At 39.7% G+C, this 21374-nt stretch overlaps 2 protein-coding genes across 5 annotated transcripts in view; both read left to right on the top strand.

Moving 5' to 3' along the window:
• Positions 1-14312, top strand: part of PIK3C2A (phosphatidylinositol-4-phosphate 3-kinase catalytic subunit type 2 alpha) — a 60816-nt gene extending 46504 nt beyond the window's left edge. For all 4 annotated transcript variants that reach the window (XM_048947771.1, XM_048947774.1, XM_048947770.1 and 1 more), the window contains exons 15-33: positions 23-165; positions 772-960; positions 1040-1133; positions 1390-1484; positions 1804-1984; positions 2387-2491; positions 3462-3554; positions 4302-4431; positions 5940-6076; positions 6789-6958; positions 7307-7463; positions 8014-8123; positions 8715-8922; positions 9847-9971; positions 10351-10468; positions 10566-10647; positions 11107-11216; positions 11463-11588; positions 12122-14312. In XM_048947771.1, coding sequence (XP_048803728.1) covers positions 23-165; positions 772-960; positions 1040-1133; positions 1390-1484; positions 1804-1984; positions 2387-2491; positions 3462-3554; positions 4302-4431; positions 5940-6076; positions 6789-6958; positions 7307-7463; positions 8014-8123; positions 8715-8922; positions 9847-9971; positions 10351-10468; positions 10566-10647; positions 11107-11216; positions 11463-11588; positions 12122-12304 — 2556 coding nt within the window. In that variant the 3' untranslated portion in view covers positions 12305-14312. The remainder of the gene's footprint in view (positions 1-22; positions 166-771; positions 961-1039; positions 1134-1389; positions 1485-1803; positions 1985-2386; positions 2492-3461; positions 3555-4301; positions 4432-5939; positions 6077-6788; positions 6959-7306; positions 7464-8013; positions 8124-8714; positions 8923-9846; positions 9972-10350; positions 10469-10565; positions 10648-11106; positions 11217-11462; positions 11589-12121) is intronic.
• A 136-nt stretch (positions 14313-14448) lies between these two features.
• Positions 14449-18305, top strand: RPS13 (ribosomal protein S13). The gene is made up of 6 exons (XM_048947801.1): positions 14449-14545; positions 14864-14912; positions 16153-16231; positions 16989-17158; positions 17567-17667; positions 18225-18305. Exons 1-6 carry the CDS (start codon positions 14523-14525, stop codon positions 18256-18258), a joined length of 456 nt encoding a protein of 151 aa, XP_048803758.1. The 5' UTR covers positions 14449-14522; the 3' UTR covers positions 18259-18305.
• Positions 18306-21374: the final 3069 nt, after the last annotated feature.

Below are 21374 nucleotides of genomic sequence, written 5' to 3'. Positions count from 1 at the left end.
TTGGGTTGTTTTTTTTTTTTAGGTTGATTTTCCCTCCCATGCTTTTGATATTGAATATAAAATTCCTCAAGCTGCAAAGACTACTGTGCATCATTCCATAGAAGCATTAGAAAAACCACTGAGAGAACGTCTCCTTGCCATTCTCTCGAGGGATAACACTATTGGGTACGTTCATCTCTTTGTAGCTCTGGTCTGTTTGTACAATGACAGTGTGCAGCTAGAGTGTAGAATGCTCATTTATTCTTGAGATTATTTATTATGCTTATGTTATATTTTTGAAGATCTGTGGAGATTTAATCAAGAGATTGAACAGAACCTGTAAAATAATGCTGCTGACTTTATAAATTTGTTTGTATTCTCTGCAGCTAGTGCTGTAATATTCTCCTACTACTCTGACTGTCTGTTGTTTATGCCTGTTCCCACTTGGTATTTCTTCAGTTGTAAGAAGAGTTGGCAGTTTCAGTGGAGGCTGTTCATAGTCATGAAAACATTTCTAACAGGTTTTCCTAGTCATCCTGCACCAACCTAATGTTAACTGCCAGTTTTTTTTCTGACTGCACTAAAATCTATTCTTACTTCGTGCAAATCACAGCTTTGAACAACTGTTTCCATGATGTTTGAGATTTGCTTTGGCTCCTCTTTAGACTTTTATGGAGGAAGTAGCCATTTTACAAGTCATGTAATTTAGTGTAAAATTGTATACGGTGACGCATTGGGGTTATGTGTGTGGTGTTCAACTTGCACTACAAACTGAAATTCTTTTGTTTGCAGGCTATCAAAAGAAGATAAAGAATTTTTGTGGGAGAGGAGACATTATTGTCATAGTCATACTAATAGCTTACCAAAAATACTGGCTAGTGCCCCACACTGGGACTGGGCAAGTCTTCCAGAAATATATTCATTACTTCAGCAGTGGCCTCCTTTATCACCTTTAGCTGCACTGGAACTACTTGATTCAAAGTAAGAAAACAGAGTAAAGTTTTGTTTGTATGTCACACAAGCACAATAAACTTAATGTGGATGTGTGGTGACTTTCTAGGTTTGCTGATCAGGAGGTGCGAAATACAGCTGTGAACTGGATAGAAACATTAAGCGACGATGAATTAACAGATTTCCTCCCTCAGTTTGTGCAGGTAAGATTTACCATTGACACCATAGTTTTGCTCTTGAAAATGCAAAGGAGTCCCTGGCCACTAGTTGTGGAAGTGCAATTGCATACGTCTATATAAAACCTCAACTAATGCACTGGGTGGAAAACAATGTAAGTAGATGGCTGCTCTGTGAGTGTCCCCTCAGTTTGTTATGGTTCTATCAGTGCCCTAGTCATAACATCTGTTTTCATCTGGAATTAAGTTTAGACCCAATTTATTTCATTTTCTTTTCATTTAGGCATTGAAGTATGAAACCTACCTGGACAGTGCTCTTGTCAAATTTCTTTTGGCTCGGGCATTGGGAAATATTCGAATAGCACACTACCTTTATTGGTAAGATACTATCTGTTCCATTATGTGTGTAATGTTTGTTGTAAGAGCAGTATTTTCAGAAAAAATACTCTGTCTTAATATGCAGGTTCATAATAATGCATGGTACATAAAATCGAAAGCACAAAAAATACAAATCCTGTTGTTTTGTGTTGGTTTTTTTTTTGTGAAGAAACAGTGCCCCTACAAAGTACAAATTTAACTTCTCTACCATATACTTGTATGTTTATAATACCTATTCATTAAACTAAATAACTGTTTTAGTACTGCATTGTTCACAGTATCTTCTATGTGAAAATTTAATTCAAGTCTTTTATTTCAGGCTTCTTAAGGATACATTATATGATCCAAAGTTTGGCGTAAGATATGAGCAAATTCTTGGAGCCTTTCTTTCAGTCTGTGGGAAAGGACTGAGAGAAGAGCTGGAGAAACAGACCAGGCTGGTGCTGCTTTTTGGAATGGTAGCAGAAAAAGTAAAGCAAACAAGTGTATCTGGTCGACAGGTATGTATATTAAATGTTAGTATTGTTACAGAAGATAAAACTGAGTTTACTCTCAAAGAAATTCACTTAATTACGTTTTTAGTCCAAATTTGATAAAATTATATATATAAAATATGTAGGAAGATCTGTGAGTCTCTCTCTGACTTTTAGCAAGCTAATGGGTTAAATAAGTCAATGTCTGTCAAATTTCTTGTCAATTGAAGCATAAGATTGTGTGAGGTGATGGGATAGGAAGAAGAATGATTTCTGTGTATGCTAAGCTGGATTTGGATTTAAGGCTATTACTGCGGAGGAATGATCCAGCTATGTGAAAGAACAGAATATCTACTTACGTGCTAATTACAAGCTAACATTTTGATAGAGTGGATCTGTTTTAATCTGAATTATTTTGTTTGTTTGCAGACTGCCTTACAAAGTGGAATGGAACGTGTGCAGTCATTCTTCTTGAAGAACAAATGCCGTTTGCCTCTCAATCCCAGTCTTGTGGCAAAAGAACTAAATATTAAGGTATAGGGTTTTTTTTGTCAAAGTTACACATAGGCAAAGCTTTTGCAAATAGCAAAATTGATTTACTTTCTTGAAAGGTCTTTACATTAGTTGGAGAGTTTTAATTAAAAAAATTCTGATTGAAAGAGAGAGTAAAATTAAGAAAAATTATATAAATACTTATACCAAGGAAAGGTACTGTTAATAAATAATTAACAGTGATTATTTCTTCAGATTTTTTCTGCTTTGAGACCAGTAATTGTGGCTGTAGGAGAGGAATACTCAAAAGTGTATGAAAAGGTCTTGTTTCCAGTAGTAATCAAAAGAGAAAAGTGAATGACGCTGTAAAGATAAAACAAAGAGTGAATACCATGAAATCAGTGAATGTGCCTGTTACTGCTTGTGCCAGGGAAGCAGACAGTAGCTTTATTTCATTATAAAAATCCAACCAATGATATTGTAGAAGCTGACAAAATTATTTTTTGCTGAACTCTGCAAAGTTTGACTGTTGCTTTGACAGTCTTGATTATATCATTGTGCATAACTGAGTACCTAAAGGTCCGTGACCATGGGATTTAATCCAGTGTAAACACAGAGTTTCTTTTGCTTTCCTTCTCTATTACACGTGTTTATAATTAAAATCATGAACATGTACTTGAAAACAGGTAAATCAGAATATAGTGAAAGGCACAAATATCCAGTTCTTATAGTCTTAAGTTTTAAAAAGTTGCTGGTAAAATATTTATCCTTGTTTTACTCATTCTTCTATTTAGTACAAAACATTACTGTGCTGAACTGTTGGCTTTTGTACAGGAATTGAACAAATACCAGCCAAAGGGCCCTTTGTTCAGAGGAAACACATTTGCCACAATTGCAATGTTTTTAGTCTGAATATGCACATTGTGTCATACGTGCTTGTTGTCAGAATGTCACGTTTCCTGAACTAGCTGTGCTAGTCCTTTTTGAGTAGTAACACTAAATCTTCTTGTAGGCGTGTTCCTTCTTCAGCTCCAATGCAGTGCCTCTGAAAATTGCACTGATAAATGCAGACCCTCTGGGAGAAGAGATTAATGTGATGTTTAAGGTAGGCCTTACACGTGTGTTGGAAAAATGTTAAATTGTAAAATACCAATCAAAGAATGACTAACTTCAGCATAGATCAGTAAGCTTAGATACTTTGTAAGCTTGTTCTTGTATATCTAAAACCATCTCATCAGTTCCACAATTAGAAAGAGATGTCTGCAAATGGCTAGTTTTTTTCAGAAAGCAGCTCAATTTCATAACTGTACAACAGGAAACTTCCAGCTGAGTGCTGGCATGATACCACGTAAATGAACGTTTCAGAATCTTGCAAGTATCCACAAAATTTCCTCTTTGGGTGGGAAAAAAAACGTATCTTACACATGATGCATCTATCATAACTGCTTAATACTTCTTTAAAGCTGTGTGGGAGAGCTGGTAGTGGTAGGAGTTACTGCTGCTCTCTTTTAAGGACAGGTATTCCAGGGAAAACTGTACTGTCGCGTCTTCTCAGAGAGAAGCCATAACCTTTAATTATAAAAAGGAATAAGAAGAGATGTAGCATTTTCATAAGATATCTTTAAACATTACAATTTCAGAAGCTAACTAACATCTGAACAGGTTGTAAAATGTGAAAGTCAGCATACTGCATGTGAAATCTTAGCTTGTAGTCTCTCTATCTACGTGCGTAGCTGTAAGGAAATAAGCAGGTAATGTATCCTGCACTTTAAATGTAAAGCAATTCAGATCTCCAGTTCAGTTCTGCTGAAAGCATATCATGTTTCTGTTTAACTTCTGTATTTCCATTAAGGTTGGAGAAGATCTGCGACAAGATATGTTGGCTTTACAGATGATTAAGATCATGGATAAGATCTGGCTGCAGGAGGGACTGGATCTACGAATGGTTATCTTCAAGTGTCTCTCGACTGGAAAAGATCGAGGTGCAACACCAGATGCAGTCTATAATTTCTGTGCTTGTCTTTCACACTGCCTAAATTTTTGTCATGCTCACAGAGGAAATTGTTACTCAGACGGGCTCTGGAAACACTGGAAGGCCAAAAGCCTTCTTTACAAGGAAATTCAGTATTCGAAAGTCTAGAAAGTTGATTTGTTTGGAATTTCCTCGTGGCAGAGTTGCATTTAAATGTTTCTTCTCGAGTCCTGAGATTCTTATGCATTCTACCATAGATGAATAGTGGCACAAATGTCACAATAAAAGTATAAGGTTTTTCCTGATATCCTTACTGCAACACAGGACTTCAGTGGTACAACAGCAGTTTTGATTATGCAAGTTTCTCATGGAGTAAGAAAAAATTCAAGTCAAAACTGAAATTCCAAGATATTTAGAATCTGTTGCAGTTGAGTCAGGGAGCATAGAAATGTGCAAAAAGAAGGAAAACTAAACTTAATCCCTTTCCCACACCCCTCACAGAATTACTGGCTTGTGCTACTTAGAATTCCTTTGGATTATGAGATTTTTAAGTTAGAAACTTTAACATTACAGAGCTCTGAGTATAAATACTGCCTCACACCTTGGCCATGCTTAATGCAAGTTAAGTCCCTAATTCTCTATAGATAGCCAATAGGAAACAGGATCTTTAAAGAGGGTCAGCAGAAATTTATCTCTTCAGTCAGAACAGCGTGATGAAAACTCCCAAATATATATGAAGGAGTTGAAAATTCAGGTTGGTGAAACTATACCAAAAGCTTCAACTTATGGAAAGCTTTTGCTTCTTAAAGAAGCAGATGGCATTTCTTCATACTTGGAGTGATGACTTGACTGCATAGCATGTTCCATTTTTTGTTGGTTCTACTATTAGTATCCCTAAAGTACTTGAAGGATTAAAGTAAAAAGTAGAAATAGACATAAATTGCAGGTTTTCTTATAGTAGCTCTTGCCAAGATAGAATTCAAGCTGTTTTAACAAAATGTTTTATGTTTATGATGTAGCTCTACAAATATTTCTAGTAAATGATGTCTCCAAAACAAGGCCACATGTAAATCCCACTTTGCCTTTATGAAGGCAGGCTGGTCTATTTCAATGCTCACTGACCATGAAAAGTTAGTAGGCTGCTAGGCAGTGTCTTTGAGAAATGACACTATCCAAATATTTTCCAGTTATTGGTTATAGAGCAATACTAGTTTATGTACTGGAGAGTAATTAAGCGTTGATGCTTTGAGTAGAAGTATAATATATGTGTATTTTATCAACCATAACTAATTGCAGTAAAGTAAACCTAAATTGAATCTCTGTGTGCCTCATGGCAAAGCATTATTATGTAGTCTGCAGAAATGCTTACTAGATTAATAGCACTTCTTACATCTAGCTGGATTTTGGAATAAGCTAATCTTAAATTATGGAATCGATCACTGCTGCTAAACTTTATACCAAACAGTGAAAATGCAATATAACTTATGGAGATGATATTTTGTTGTATTTTATGTAAAGGTATGGTAGAACTTGTTCCTGCTTCGGAGACACTTAGGAAAATTCAAGTGGAATATGGAGTGACAGGTTCTTTTAAAGACAAACCTCTGGCAGAATGGTTGCGGAAGTATAATCCTACGGAGGAGGAATACGAAAAGGTAACTTTTTTTTTCTTCTTTTTTTGAAGGCATTTTGAAATGAGATAAATAAGGATTGCTCTTGGGAGAGCAGGTTTTCTTCCTCATCTTACATTGAAGTTGTTTTTTTTCTTAATCTTTAGGAAGCTTAACTTTTTTCCTATTCTTCAGGTAGAGTTAATGAAATTCCTTATAAGATCTGCTCCAAAAGTATTGCCTTCTGCTGTATTATGTTGGCTCAGAGGCAGATGTTGGTGATATGACAGTAGAGGCTGAACCTTCCTGCCAATATTCCATTACATCTTGTTGAAGATAGGAAGGAATGATAGCTGCTCTTCATTGTGGTTTAGGAGCAGTGGTCTCTTGGGACATAGGATGCCAAGAATAAAATGCTTCCTACTCTTTACGGTGCTATTAATATGCACTAGAGAATAAATCTCATGTACCCTTCCCTTCCCACACACTACTTACACTTTGTCATTTGCCTTCAAATCCTCCTTTATCTTGCATTTATTTAAAAGAAAAACGAAGCACATACATTTTTTTTCCTGGAGATTATGAATTTCTAAAGATTGTTGCAATGCTACCCAGAGAACACTGTGCAGAAAAAGGTAAATCTTAGGATTCGTTTTATCTGCCTTGAATTTTTACCCCTGTTGAATGTATGAATGCTGTTTCTTCATGGATGTTTATTCTCAATTCACTTTCTTTTTTTTTTTTCTTTCCTTCCCAGGCTTCAGAGAACTTCATTTATTCTTGTGCAGGATGCTGTGTCGCTACCTACGTGCTGGGAATTTGTGACCGCCACAATGATAACATAATGCTCCGAAACACAGGGCATATGTTTCATATTGACTTTGGGAAGTTTTTGGGTCACGCGCAAATGTTTGGTAGCTTTAAAAGGTATTTGCCATTGCTAAGCAGAGAATGAAGTGTGTTTAAGCATTAGCATTTAAATTCCTGTTACATGCTGTCAGACATCTTGTGTTTGTGTGTTACGGCTTCTAGAAATGGGGGATGAAAGGCATTGTAATTTAACCTGCCCTCCAAGTGTTGCTCCAGGAGATTCTGAAGTAGGTCCGTGTGAATGTGCAGGAAACCCGAGCAGCTGAACCCAACCTAGAAAAGTAAAGTGGTATTAATGGGTTGTTTGATATCAGTACCTGGGGATGGGAATGGGAGTGGAGGGAAAAACGTGACAAAGTGAATAGAGCTTATAAGTCACCTATGAATTATGTGCTTTTTGAACAGGGATCGGGCTCCTTTTGTGCTGACATCAGATATGGCTTATGTCATTAATGGTGGTGAAAAACCCACCATTCGCTTTCAGTTGTTTGTGGATCTCTGTTGTCAAGCTTACAATTTGATAAGGAAACATGCAAACCTCTTCCTTAACCTGCTTTCCCTGGTAAGCATTTTTATTAAAGTTAGTTGAAACTCAATTTGTAATGCTGGCTTGTTATTAAATCCTAAGTTCTTTATGCTGCAGGAACTCCAGATGTATTCCTTTAAAAGCAGAAATACCAGATGTATATTTTTAGGAAGGTTGTATGTGATTATTTTTTTTAGGCTTTTTCTCTTTCTCCTTTTCCCTTTCCTTTCCACTTCCTCCTGAGAGTTTAAAATTAAGATGATACTATAAATTACTCTGTAAAGGGGACATGATTTAGTGTAGGGTTAGGGTAATATGGTCAGGTTGCAGTTGGACTTGATGATCTTTAAGGTCTTTTCCAACCTGAGCAATTCTGTGATTCTGTGAAAGCTTTGTTAGCTGCTTTTAACTCAGCAGAAATACACAAGGGAATAGCTGCTGACTGAAAGTAATTGTTGACGACCTCTGTTAGCATTAAACAGTTTATCGCAAATGGCTTCAAATGACTTTGAGGATCTAAGACTTTAATTATTTCAATGTAAAATCACATTTTATTTGTTAAAACTGCAAATTAATTTTCGGGCAGATGCTTTCTTCTGGGTTACCAGAACTAAGTGGGGTGCAGGACTTGAAGTACGTCCAGGATGCTCTCCAGCCTCAAACAACAGATGCAGAAGCTACCATTTTCTTTACAAGGTACTGGCTGTGAGGGAACAAAAATATCCACCAGCATCATCCTTTTAGTGGGAGCTCTCTGCTTCGGATGAACGTGCTAAAGATGTTGCAAAGTTGGCTGTAGAAGTTGAGTAGTTAGGTTATGCAACCAAAGAATACCCATCACATAACCAGTGAAAGATAAGATATCTTATCTTTGCAGATCTCTCTGCAAAGATAAGATCAGTTTCACGTAGGATTACTACCTGTGCTAAAATATTTTGCCTGTAAGAATAATCTTGTGCAAAAGGATTGCTTGAAATAGAGTAATTCTGTTCTGCTGTTTGAGAGTTGCATTTTGAATGCATCCCAGATTGCTTAATAGTGGTGTACGTGTTGATATCCTTGAAATGCACACAGTATAAAGAAGCTTTCCCAAAAGTGCTTTTGCCCACTGGGGAGGGAGGGATGGCACTTCCAATAAGAGCAAATCAGTGTGTGCATGTAGTGTAAGTGACTTGTTGCTGTGTGTTACAGAATGTACTATTCTGTCCCACTTTAAATGGGCCTGGAGTAGAGTAATGAGGAGGATTTTGTGTGTTCTAGAATTTGAAGTTACTTTTTCTACTCTAGGTTGATTGAATCCAGTCTGGGAAGTGTTGCCACAAAGTTTAACTTCTTCATTCATAATTTGGCTCAGCTGCGTTTCTCAGGACTGCCTTCTAATGATGAACCCATCCTCTCATTTTCTGCTAAAACATATTCTCTTAAACAAGATGGCCGCATCAAACAAGTGTCTGTATTTACATATCAGAAGAGATATAATCCAGATAAGCATTATGTAAGTATGTGGAATCTGTTTCCACTCTGTGCAACTATACTTTGTCCCATTTGTTTTTTTTTTCCTGTTGCTGTTTGTTGTTTTGGACTGGTCAGCCCAAACTAAATTTTCCTCAAGTTGACTTAAAAAGTGAGCTAACATATATCTATTTCCAAGTTGTATTTCCTGCAAATGACTTAAACTGGGAGACACCACTTAGGTAAGGTAAAGCTTAAACTGAAGAAAAGCTTTGTATTGAATCACTGCATTAGATGAATGTATTTGAGTATTTCAGTTCTAAGCCAGGGCAGTGTTTGATCTTCCAGGAAGCTGCTGAGGTAATGTAACGTCCTTCTGTTTAGTTGCACATTTGATTAAAATACACATTTGACTCATTTATTAGTTCTGAATTTAACTGAATTTAATTTTCCGTGCAGTTTCTCAGTTTTCATTTTTCCTTTCTTAATGACATGAATAACTGAGTCCTGGAGATGTATCTCAAGCATTTGAAAAATTTCCTTTTATATATTGCAGTGTACCAGCGTTTGCTTAGCAAATTGTTGCTTTAAGAGTCTGGACCTGTAAATTTTCACAGTAGTTCCTGCTGTGTCTAGATGTATTACAATTCTGTACACCTGATGCAGAGTATGAACTTACAATGAGGTTTAAAATGGAGAATGCAGACAGCTCAGCCTTAGCTACTTTTATCTCACTGTCAGATGTAGATCTACTTTATGGGAAAATCACCTAATGTTACTTTGCAGTAACATTTCAGTAGGGCGATTTATAATTCAAACTTCAATGTAAAATGCAAACATTGGGAAATTTATGTGGGAGAAAGATTACTGTAGTAAGAGAAAGTTGACTGTTAGAAAAGAACAGTATTGAAGTCAATTCTATAACATTGCTACTACTTTCTGTCTTTTTAATGTGCATTTTTGGCAGATATATGTGGTGAGAGTTTTGAGAGAAGGACAAGCTGAGCCAACTTTTGTTTTCCGAACATTTGATGAGTTCCAGGAGCTCCACAACAAACTTGGCATTCTTTTTCCACTTTGGAAGTTACCAGGGTATGTGTCTCACTCATTCCTCGCTATTATAAAGAATGATCCTAGTTAGGGTAGAGTTGAAGATAGCTGAGACAAAACTGCTGAGCAGTGAACTTGACCTCAAAGGTGGCAGTTAAGGGAGAAAAATATGATCTTTAAGTTTGAAGGAGGAGAACTAGAGGAGCTACTCTGCCTTCAAATTGTGATTTATCATTTGTAACAATTAACCATAAAAGTTTCCTTGCCTTTCTCTAACATCATTATATGTTAGGATGCCTGTGTCTCCATTTATGATTGATGTCATAAATAGATGTCAGCACTTCAGGATGGAAATTACAATGAAATTTAACTGTACTACAGAAAAACTAACTAAAAAGGTCATCTTGTTCTTCTCTTACAGCTTTCCTAATAAGATGGTTCTGGGAAGAACACACATAAAAGACGTAGCTGCTAAAAGAAAAGTGGAGCTGAACAGCTACATACAGAGTCTGATGAACAGTTCTCCAGAGGTGGCAGAAGTGAGTTTAAGTAACTTAAGCAAATCCAAGGGAGGCTTTTGGCTTCTAAGTGCTCAATAACATTTCATCTAATATGTGAAATTTCTTCCAAATTTAGTGTGATCTTGTCTATACATTTTTCCATCCATTGCTTCGCGATGACAAAGTGGAAGGAATAGACGGAATAGCCAGGTCTACAGGTAAGTTGTGTCTGTGGGGCAGGAGTGGAGTATTTCTAAACTGGGTGACTATAGTATGGCACTTTTAAAATGCAATTTCTAAAGAGTCTTTGGAAATTAACTGGAAGTTTTCCTCTTTGAGAAGCGTGTGCATCTTCCTTTCCAAATATGGTTGCATACAATTCCAAGGAAGTAAAAAACATGCCAAGAATTACAACAATATATGTGATCACTGGGCTTGCTTATGGCTTAAGTAAATTGTTCAAGTTTTGGCTCTGATTTTCCAACAGTCTTAACAAGTGAATCCAAAAATCTTTAAAACCTACTGCCTTGCCATCTTATTGGGGAATTAAAAATGTAAATCAGAAAGTGAACTTAGTCTAAACCTTGCATTTTTTTTTAAGCTGTATATAATTCATCAGAGCAGTACTGATGAAACGTACAAGTATTCACAGAGGAAATAATTGTGTATTTTTTCAGATGCAAGTCCATCAAGTCCTACCTCAGGCAAAGTGGGTGGAGAAGTGAAGCTATCCATATCATACAGAAATAGCACTCTGTTTATCATGGTGATGCACATCAAAGATCTGGTAAGTAAGACAGGAGAGAAGCTCACTGCCAAAAACTGTTTTATCAATTGCCTTCTTCACTGACAGTCGATGTAGGAATGATGGGACATACCTCTCTTCCTCCAAACTCTCCCACTGCAAACTAACCTCAGCTGCTGGTTTTGATCTGCTTGATGGTTAAGACCAGCAATTTGAAACTAGTCATGTAGGCATGCCATAACCAGTTTTCTAACTCATCTTCTAACAAGTCTTGGTTTTGGATTGCAGGTTACAGAAGATGGTGCAGATCCAAATCCCTATGTAAAAACATACTTATTGCCAGACACGCACAAAACATCCAAACGCAAAACCAAAATCTCCCGGAAGACAAGAAATCCAACTTTCAATGAAATGGCAAGTTAAATTTTTTGTAGCGACTCTGTATAGTTTGCTGTCATCTTTTATTCTAAGCAGCAATAAGCAGAAATCTTGTCTAAAAACACTCTGCAAATATATATATAAATTTAAAATGAACTTGTTTCAAAAACTTTGTGCCCTGTTAAAAAAATAAAATAAAATGTATGTAAATGTATGGTTACACATAAGGAGAAAATTCTTAGACTGACTTTGAGGAGTGATGGTGAGAAGTGAAGGAGTCTTAAAACTAAAGATTCTTCCCTCAATTCTTTGATTCAGAATGTGGAAAAGAATAAATTCAGAACATTCCTACTACAGGTAAACAGTACTTCCATCTAAAAACATTGGTTCTTTTCAACAGTTAAGAGCACGTAATAAAATATGCGTGTGCTTCAGCCCAGCCGCAGAAAAGCTGGCGTATGAATGGTCATGATGTGCAATTCAGACATCATTGACGAGGCAGCCAGAAAAAGGAACCATCTGTATCACTTCATTTGAATAACCAAAACTCCTGACTTCTTACCTTCCAGCTCGTGTACAGTGGATATAGCGTGGAAACTCTGAAACAGAGAGAACTTCAGTTGAGTGTGCTCAGTGCGGAATCCCTACGTGAGAACTTCTTCCTGGGTGGAATTACACTCTCTCTGAAGGACTTCAACTTGAGCAAGGAGACTGTTAATTGGTATCGACTAACTGCTGTACCCTATCTATGAACTCACTGCTACACCTGAGTAAGAATGGAACAGTTGCATTCACTTGTGCTTTGTGCATCTTCTGACTTGAAAGTAACTTGTGCATCTTAAAAATAAGAGACTCTGCATTTGAACAGATAAATTGGACCAACCTTCGTGTAGCCTAATTTTGGAGGATTTCTAGAAAAAATTGCTGGATTATTCTTATGCAATGTTATCAAAGCATTATTTTGAACCTTTCTTAAGAGCTGCAGGTAAAGGAAGGGGATTTTAAACCATCCGTGACAATATGATGAACAGTTTGACTATACTGGTTGCTTAAACCATAACTTAATCATTAGGCCTGTGGATATAACACATTTTTGCTTTATCATTTCTTTGTTTTATGTCATCCATGGCGTGATGCTGGAGGATATTAAAGAAACTACATATTTTTAGGACTACTCTCATGCTAGTATCTAGATACTAGATATCACAGAGGCTGTGATGGGTAAAAGTTTTGGTGGCTTCATACATGCCTGTAGAAATGAAGGTTGAAGGGCTGGAAAAAATCCTTAGCATTGCATTTACTCCCAGATGAGTGCATCTCTATGATTTCTTGGAGTGAGTGCCAATAATGGAATTTGTAAATAATGGTGCCTTAATTCAAATGCTTCTCTTTACCTCACTTCTGGTATTTAAATATGTATGTATACGTGTTAACTTTCTGCTCCTCAAAGAAGGAAAACGTTCTCATGTTTGATAACCTGCAGGTCCTACTGGGAGGCTTCTTCTGAGATGTGTGCATTACAAATGACATTGCTTATGCTGATCTTCATAATTAGTGCAACTTATGATAAATATTTGTAACCCCTCTTCTATCCATGATCTCCAAAAGGTGAACTAAGACTGGCTAAATGCGATGCCATAAGAAATGCACCCAGCTTTTCAGTGTTTTGAAACACTCAAATTTCTAGAATGACAGTAGTGCAGTGGATTGAATGTAGAATTGATCCAGACAGTAAATTGAAGTGGCACTTACCCCTAATTTACTTACCTGTACTTCCAGGATAAAAGCGGCCACTAGGCAAAAAGCACAACTGCTGGATGAACTGCAGACCAGCTGCATTAACAGAACTTTATGAGAGACAAATTCCATTGCACTTTTCTTTCTTCTTTAGTTGACAGCATCACTGATTCTCAATTCTAGTTCCACTTAAAAAACAAAACAAACTCCATTCCAAGCAGCACTGAAATATACTGTGATAGTGGGGTACAGATATCGTCTCCTGTTAATACCCTGGGTTACTTAAATAGGTTGCTTCTGCACTGCAGGTATGGAATCCTTGTTCACCTTTACTCAGTGTTGAGCGGTCATATTTTGTCTAGACAAAGCAACAGAGTTAACATGCACACTTCAGTAGTAAACATTGATGCATAATTTGAGAAAGGGTCAGAGATCATCAGCACAGGTTGTGATGAGAATGGATTTTTAATGCAGAACATGTGGTGGCGAATGAAGACACAACACGGGGAAGTCTTCTGTCTGCCCAACACTAAAAAGCTTTTTCAGAGCCTGGTTTTCCTTCCCCCACTACTGACCAATCTCCCTTCACCACAGAAGCGAGAAGTAAACTTGAATCTCCTGGTGCCTACAACGCTCGTGGTCCAACCTCTTAGCAGTTACTGCAATTAAAAAGCTGAGAGCGTCGTGAATGTTAGAAGCTGGGTCGCTGCAGCTGGGCACTAACAAGTCCCAAACCCCGGCTGTAACGAGCACCTTCTGCCTATCTGTCTCTTAGAGCCTGTCCGTAACGTTCCGTGTGCCTAACTCGGTATTTCCTGCTCGCCCCGTGCTTTTGAGACTTAACTCCATTCCATCCTTAGAATCACCGGTCACTTAGCCACAGGAAGGTAGCCTACTGTTTTTGTGAAACGTTCCGTTGTGAAATAAGAGGAAAGCAATACGTACTGCCTTTTTTGCAGTTTGCTATGAAAGCACAGTGTCTTACAGCACAGAACACAAATAAACCCGAATCATTTAAAACCATGCTGCGCTTCTTATGGTTCATCTGGGCTCCGGGGAAAAAAAAACTACTACTGTTTTGCCGCCCCTGATTGGCTGGCGTGTAGAGAGCTGTCTCGCCGCCCCTGATTGGCTGGCGTGCGGACCGTGGGCGGGGCTGGCGGCGCCTACGTCCTTTCCGGCGGAAGAAAGGCCTCTCCCTCGCGCCGTCCCTTCTTTTCCACTGCCGCCATCATGGGTCGCATGCACGCTCCTGGGTGAGCGGCGGGGGGACCCGGCGGGGGATTGCCGGGGTGCCGGGGGGCGGGACGGGCTGAGGAGGAGGAACGGGGAGGCTGCCGGGCAGGGCGGTGCGGCGCACGGGAGCGGAGCGGGACGGTAGAGGGGAACGTGGCGGGAAGGGGGGGGCGGTGGTGCTGGCGCTGAGGCGCCTGGGCTCCGCCATGGCGCTGCGTGGGGAGCACCGGGCTCCTGTCGGCGGCACGGCAGCCCGCGGGCTTTGTAGCGGGCGGCCTGGGAGCTGGGGCAGCGCAGCCGGGCCCGCCTCGCTCAGAGCGCCTCCTTTCTCCCTACAGGAAGGGCCTGTCCCAGTCCGCGCTGCCCTACCGCCGCAGCGTGCCCACGGTGAGTAGCTGCCCCGGAACGCGCTGTTGGGCTGCGGGGTGACAGAGTGTTGTACCTGCGGCCTTCAAGGTACTCTGAAAACGTGGATCGTTTGCTGGCCTGCTGATTCTAAGGGCAAAAAAAAAAAAGATTCTGCTGTGCAGCTCAAATGATTGAGGTGCTGCTGGTTTATTTTTAGCGTGTGTGCTGACTGTAATCGGGTGCTCGGGGCTCTAACTTCAAGTAATCCCAGCGTGCCATTGGTTTGTTCAGGGTCCTGTTAACTTACACTTAATATTTCCGGTGAACTAAGCCGGTAGCTGCTTCATTTAGCTTGATTTGATTGGCTTGGAGGATGCGCGTGAAAAAAGAATAATTTGTGATGAGCATGCGTGGGGCTGTGCGTGCTGAACAGGGGTTAAAACAGGAAGATGGAATCAAGGCTCGAAGAACAAACGTAACGTAGAGCCACTCGAAGCACTAATTATGTTTTCATCGTCTCAGTGATCAGGATGCTCGAATGTTATACTTGTTTTGAGCATGCTTTGCAGTTGTTTGTAGGTGTAGCAGTTCTGAATTACAATCTACGCAGCGTTTCCAAATGTGTGCTTTAGTGTGTGTTTCTATTTCATGATTTGATGGTATTAAAAGGGAGGTGAGAGGTGGGAAAACTCTGAAGCTTTTGTAGCTTGTACAGAGAGCTGGACTTACTGAGCTTGTTGGTGTTGTTTAGCCCCATGCATAAAAAGCACAGAAACGATGGTTCCAGCAACAGTTTAAAGTACAATAGGACAGAAAAAGCACAGTGCTATCAGAATAAAGATCAACTTGTGTATTTAAAATTACTTTGTCTACTTGAGGTCAGATTTTTGCAAGATTTTTTGTAATTGGTTAACAGGCCAGATGGCTCTCAGCTTTGGGTTTCTGACCAAGGCCATAGTGATTTTTCTCTCTAAATTTACATTCATTTGCCAAGTCTGACAATTAAAATAAAGTAGTGGTAGAGCAGCTGTTTGGAGGCTGTGTGCATTCAATTAAATAGGGTCTTTTTTCCCTCACCTCTGCCTGCCCCCACTGTTTTCACGTGGATGATGGGTTTGGTTTGTAGGACTTCAGTATGTTTCTGTATCAGTAGAAGCATGGTTTCTCAGTTGTTTTCTTAAGCAGTACAGAACAGCTGTTTGTATCGTGTATGGATGGCTTTCATAGGCTGCCTGAGCTTCTCTATTAAGCACTGTACATTTGTTCTATTTTTCTTTAGTGGCTGAAACTTACTTCTGATGATGTAAAGGAACAGATCTACAAGCTTGCTAAGAAAGGCCTGACTCCCTCACAAATAGGTAAGGTTTATAAATAACTCCTAAATGGAAGTGAAATACCTTTTTCTGACTGTGATAATGTAATTGTTCACTCAACCTGTGCTAAATAACATGTCAGAGAAATACAGACTTTGTGCTGTACCTATGCATGCCTCGAGTAGCAGCAAGCCCATGTTAAGGAGATGCTGTATCTGCCTGGTAGAACATTGCTCAGTGCTCGGGCTCCCTCTAAAGCTCTGCTTACAGGTGCTACAGCTTTGATCATGAGTTCTGTGGTGCAATTATGTGCTATGTGAATTATTGTATTTTTTTTTTTTAATGATAGTTTTGAGAGTATTAATGATGTCTATGATGTAATAATTGTTTGGGCTATTTTTTATTTTATTAAAGAACGTTTAAGAATGACAAATTATTGTATTAAGAGCTGGTAAGCATGCATGCTTACTGGCTTTCAGGGATTTAACTCCTCAGTAATGCATGGAATCTTTGTTACCCATAGAGGAAAGAATGATTGAGTACTTGGCTTGATTAAATCCTGCTGCAAACTTCCAAACAGTACTGAAGCACTTACTGTGCTGTCTTGATATATTGGTGTGTGGGTCAGTTGTCTATTGCCTGCTTTTTGCTTCTGCTAGGTGAATTTTTCTTACTTATCATCTGCTGCTATTAACAGTTTCTACTGGAAAAGTTTAACCAATATTCAGAGAGAACTTTTGTTGGATACGGTAGCAAGATGTGTTTATGTAAGGTCTGATGAAGGTGTGAACCTTTGTTTCAGGTGTCATCCTGAGGGATTCCCATGGTGTTGCCCAGGTTCGCTTTGTAACAGGCAACAAAATTTTGAGAATCCTTAAATCAAAGGGACTGGCCCCAGATCTGCCAGAGGATCTTTATCACTTGATCAAGAAGGCTGTTGCTGTTCGCAAACATCTTGAGAGGAACAGGAAGGTGAGTGCTGATCTGAAGTGGAAGCTTCACTTTGGTTTCACAAACAATACAGGAGCTTCTTTATAACTGCTTACATGAAATGCTGAAACTTACTGCAACTGATCCTAGGCATCTGGGGAGCAAAAGTTAATTGTACTACCTGTCCATTGCCTCCTCTGAGTGAATTTAATAGTTTGGGGAGGTCTTTTAATGAAGGACTTTGTAGTGCTTGTGTGAAGGAGATGAAAAGCATTGCTTAAGCCAGGTATTTCTTGTCCTGCTCTGAAGGTCCCAATCTCATCGCAGTTTGGCGGTGGGGATGTGGGTTTTGTAGCAGTAGTGTTGGATATTTGACTTCACCAATGCTTAGGTGAGATGTGTGTCGTCTAGAAACAAAAGCAGTGACTGTGCTACAACTTTCTTTTAAAGGATAAAGATGCCAAATTCCGTTTGATTCTGATTGAAAGCAGAATCCATAGGCTGGCTCGCTACTACAAAACCAAGAGAGTGCTGCCACCCAACTGGAAGTAGTAAGTCTTCTGTTTTGTGTTGCTGTTTCACTGAGGTCTTGTAGGGCTGGCAAATGCTGTGCCTGGCCTTGTTGGCAAGAGCATCGGGAGCACATTATGATCAGATGTTCACCTAAGGCAGCAAAGAACAGTTATTCTCATAAATATGAGCTGGTAAATCTGTTGAACTTACAGCTGTGTAAAAAATGCGTTGAGAAATATTGAAATGTCCAACATGTTGAAAATACTTGAAAAAGCAGTCATTGGTAGCTGTCCCTTCTTTAGGAAAAACCAGCCAGCATTGGAGAAAGCTCCAGTTGGAGTGTAGGCAAGCTTCTCTTTCTGAAAAGGCTCAAGTGCAGCTAGCCAGGTTTTTAAAAATAGAGTTTAGTTCTGTTATCGTATTTCTGTTCTAAAAGAAAGAATTAAATCTTCCTTTGTCCCATACAGAATTGTATAGAGGTTGTGAATAAGCTCAGGGCTGATGGTGCTTAGAACTGAAGTGGTGTTTCTGGGAATTAGTTTGTAAAAGCCACCCCTACAATTAATGTTTCTCTCTTTTTCTCTCTGTTTTTTAGTGAATCATCGACAGCTTCTGCCCTGGTCGCATAAGAGCTGACTATGACTTACTGAAAAAGAATAAATTTTGGTTAACTTTGTGTTGTCTCTAAGTGGTTGGTGTCTTACAAACATTTGCCCTTTTCAGGAAGCTGCCTGTGAATGGGCAGCTCTCAGACTGGAGCACGAGTGTGGCAGCATCTTCCATATTGCTGTCCTGCTGTTGCAGATCTGAACAGTGACTCTCGCTGTTCATTTGTGTGGTTTGTCTGCTTAAGCTTGATTTTTAAGCACATAGCCTCAGTTTAGAAAAGTGATACAATCATTCATTGTGTTTATTTAGCTAATATGGGGCCATGCTTGTGTATGTCCTGCAGGAAGAACTGAGCAAGAAAACAAGGACAGGAAGGAGAATTGGAAGCTTAGAAAAGGTGGTGAGGAAATAATTTGGCAAGAGAAGAGGGGGAGGGAGGGGAACCAGAACTGAAGAGGGTATGGATCACTGCAGGTTAGTGTGGATCCATTCCTTTTGGGGAGGACCTATGCAGACCATTTCAGGCTCAGTTGCACTTCTCATAACCGAGAGCATGGTCTGAGTAGCTGTTGCTGTCACTTGTAAGTAATTTTAGGGATCATCTCTGAGGTTTGAGTAAGCAGAACAATTTAGTGTTCCTCAGCTGTTAAGTCTTCACTGAGGTAGTTCACCTAAACCCAAAGGGCTGTTGTGCACTCACCATTACTGAAGTTGTGCCTCCAAATTCTAAATAGCTGTGACCAAGAGAGTCATCTTTCTGCTGAAACGTAGAAGGTGGGCTGACAGCTTTTGCCTCTCCTAGGATGAAGCTGTAAGTGGAGGTTTTAATAAACTGTTGTAGTTGTTGCTTCTAAATCTTGGTGCACTACTTGTCTTTGCCATATTAAAAAGCATTTAAGTAAATATAAATCAGACTAAATGAGACCTACATTTTTGTAAGGTGTAGCAGCTACTTGCTAAATTGTAACGATTAAGCTGGTACTTTCTGGATCCAATTTTGCAGAAAGATATTTCCTTTGCCCTGGTCGTGATGCTAAATACAGCATTTGGGATTAGGACAGTTCTAAAGAAAAGCTCTGCACTCTGACTGAACTCTCTATCTACCTGGATCTGAGATTACCAGCTTCTTTGAGCTGTTGAAATACATGCTCTTATTTAATGAGTAACTGGAAAGTGGTGAGTTGAAAAGCTGCTTTATCTCTGTTTGCAGCTGACAAGGCAATATGAGTTAAGCTTTCTCTTTCTGTCTCTTAATCAAAATGGCTAACACGTCCAAAAACCAAAACCTTAAGAAATTTTCAGTCAAGTTCTTAGTAATGTGGCCTTTTGCTGCAGTGTTTTAGAAATGAAAGAGACAGAGCTGTTAATTCACAAAGCATCTTCCACTAGAAGAAAGCAGAAGAGCAGCTCTTACAGAATTTGATGCAAATTGCAGTCTGAACAGTCGTCGGATCCTATTAGTGTAGTAACAGCTTTTCCTAAGAGTCTTTGCTAATGGTTTTCCTTCGGTGCTGCTGGTGTGCACCCATCAGTCTCTTATTGTGATCTGTTAACTGTTCTTACCCAGACAGTTCTGCACATGCTTGCAGTATTTGTTGCTCTGCATTCACTACCTGTAAGTAATTAAAATACCAGCAGATGGCACTTTCAAACACTTGTTCTCCTTTAAAAAAAAAGTTGTGTACTGCAAACAGTGCCACCTAGTGAGGAAGTGCCAACACTGCCAGTCCAACCCAGCAAAAGACACTTAGTATTGCAGTTCTAAATTTGTGTGGTACCAAATGATAACAGTGGTTTTGAGCATAGGATTGAGGTTCACACAGCTCTTGCATTTTGCACTGCTGGGATATTTTGGTCTCTGATTCTTCTGTCCACCATTGCTTCCAGCACAAGCATCCTTTGCTTACGAGAGAGGCTGGACCAGGTTGCACCATGTTCCTATGTCATCTTATGCACTGGTACTGTGTGTTGCGTATCCTGCCAGGAGAGGGAATGGCTGAGCAGCTTACAGTGTGTACTGACAGGAGTGGAAAAAAGGGGGAGTGCAGTGTAAATGCTGTACAGTTGTGTCTGGGATGAAGTTATGCAGTGAAGATACTGCTCTCAGTGAGAAGAAATCCCCATGTTGAAGATACTCCTGAGGATAAAGAAAGGTACACTGCGTTTGCTGGCTACAGAACGTAGCAGTCTCTTGCTGAAAGAACTGTAATGATGTTTGTGCACATATATTTCTACTGTTCACATTGCTGAAGATTCTGTGTGCTTTTAAGTCATACACGCTGGCTCAAGTACATGGTCTGTTCCCACGATTGTCAGTCCCTTTTGCTCAGCCAGGAGTGGTACTGCTCCAGGCCGACTCATTTGCCCTGGCAGTTGCTCTGCTCTGCTCAGCAGCCAGCAGAACATGGGCAGTGGAGCCTGGCCAGATGCGTGGCACCACTGGCAGGGATATGTCCTCCTCACACAGGAGCAGACCTTGCAGAGCGTGATGCTGATCAACGTGTTTGGAGGGATGTGATCCTGTGTCTGAAGAGAAGCATGTGACCAGGGAAGCCTAGTCCTGTGGAAACATCAGGTAAGGTTAGTCTCTGGGGCTGTGTTACAGGACTGTGCCTGGGTGTCAGATTTTCTCTACCACATCCAAGTACCTGGACAGTTTGGGACTTGTGATTCAGCTGCCCGGGTCTTACGTATGTTACAGCTGCTTGGCAGTCAGAGAAGTCTTTCCTTCCTCTCTGGATAAGAGCATTATAATTTTCCTTCACTAGTGAGCAATTTACTAGAGTAATAGAATTAAATCCAGATGAACCACAACAAACCATCTCTGTCTCATGGTTACCTCCAGGCACCACCCGAGCAGACTGTGGTCTGTGGGCTTGGGGCCCCACTGTTCTCTTCCTTGCTGTGCCTTGGCTTAAGTTTCACAAGTTGTGTTCCTGTTTCTGCTTCATACCTAGCAGTCTTGTCTGACCCTCCAGTGTTGTCCTTTGCCTCCTGCTGTATTTTTGCTCTCTCAGCCAGTACAAATCTGAATGATTGTTTTTTTTTTCCCTATTCCAGTATGAGGTTTTCCTTGTGTTGTGCCAGGGCATGCATCAGAAAGGAGCACTCTGTTCTTGTGGAACTTGGCACACAG

This window comes from Lagopus muta, chromosome 6 (genome assembly GCF_023343835.1).
Source record: "Lagopus muta isolate bLagMut1 chromosome 6, bLagMut1 primary, whole genome shotgun sequence".
NCBI classification, from domain to species: Eukaryota; Metazoa; Chordata; class Aves; order Galliformes; family Phasianidae; genus Lagopus; species Lagopus muta.
This window is presented reverse-complemented; position numbering and strand designations above follow the sequence as displayed.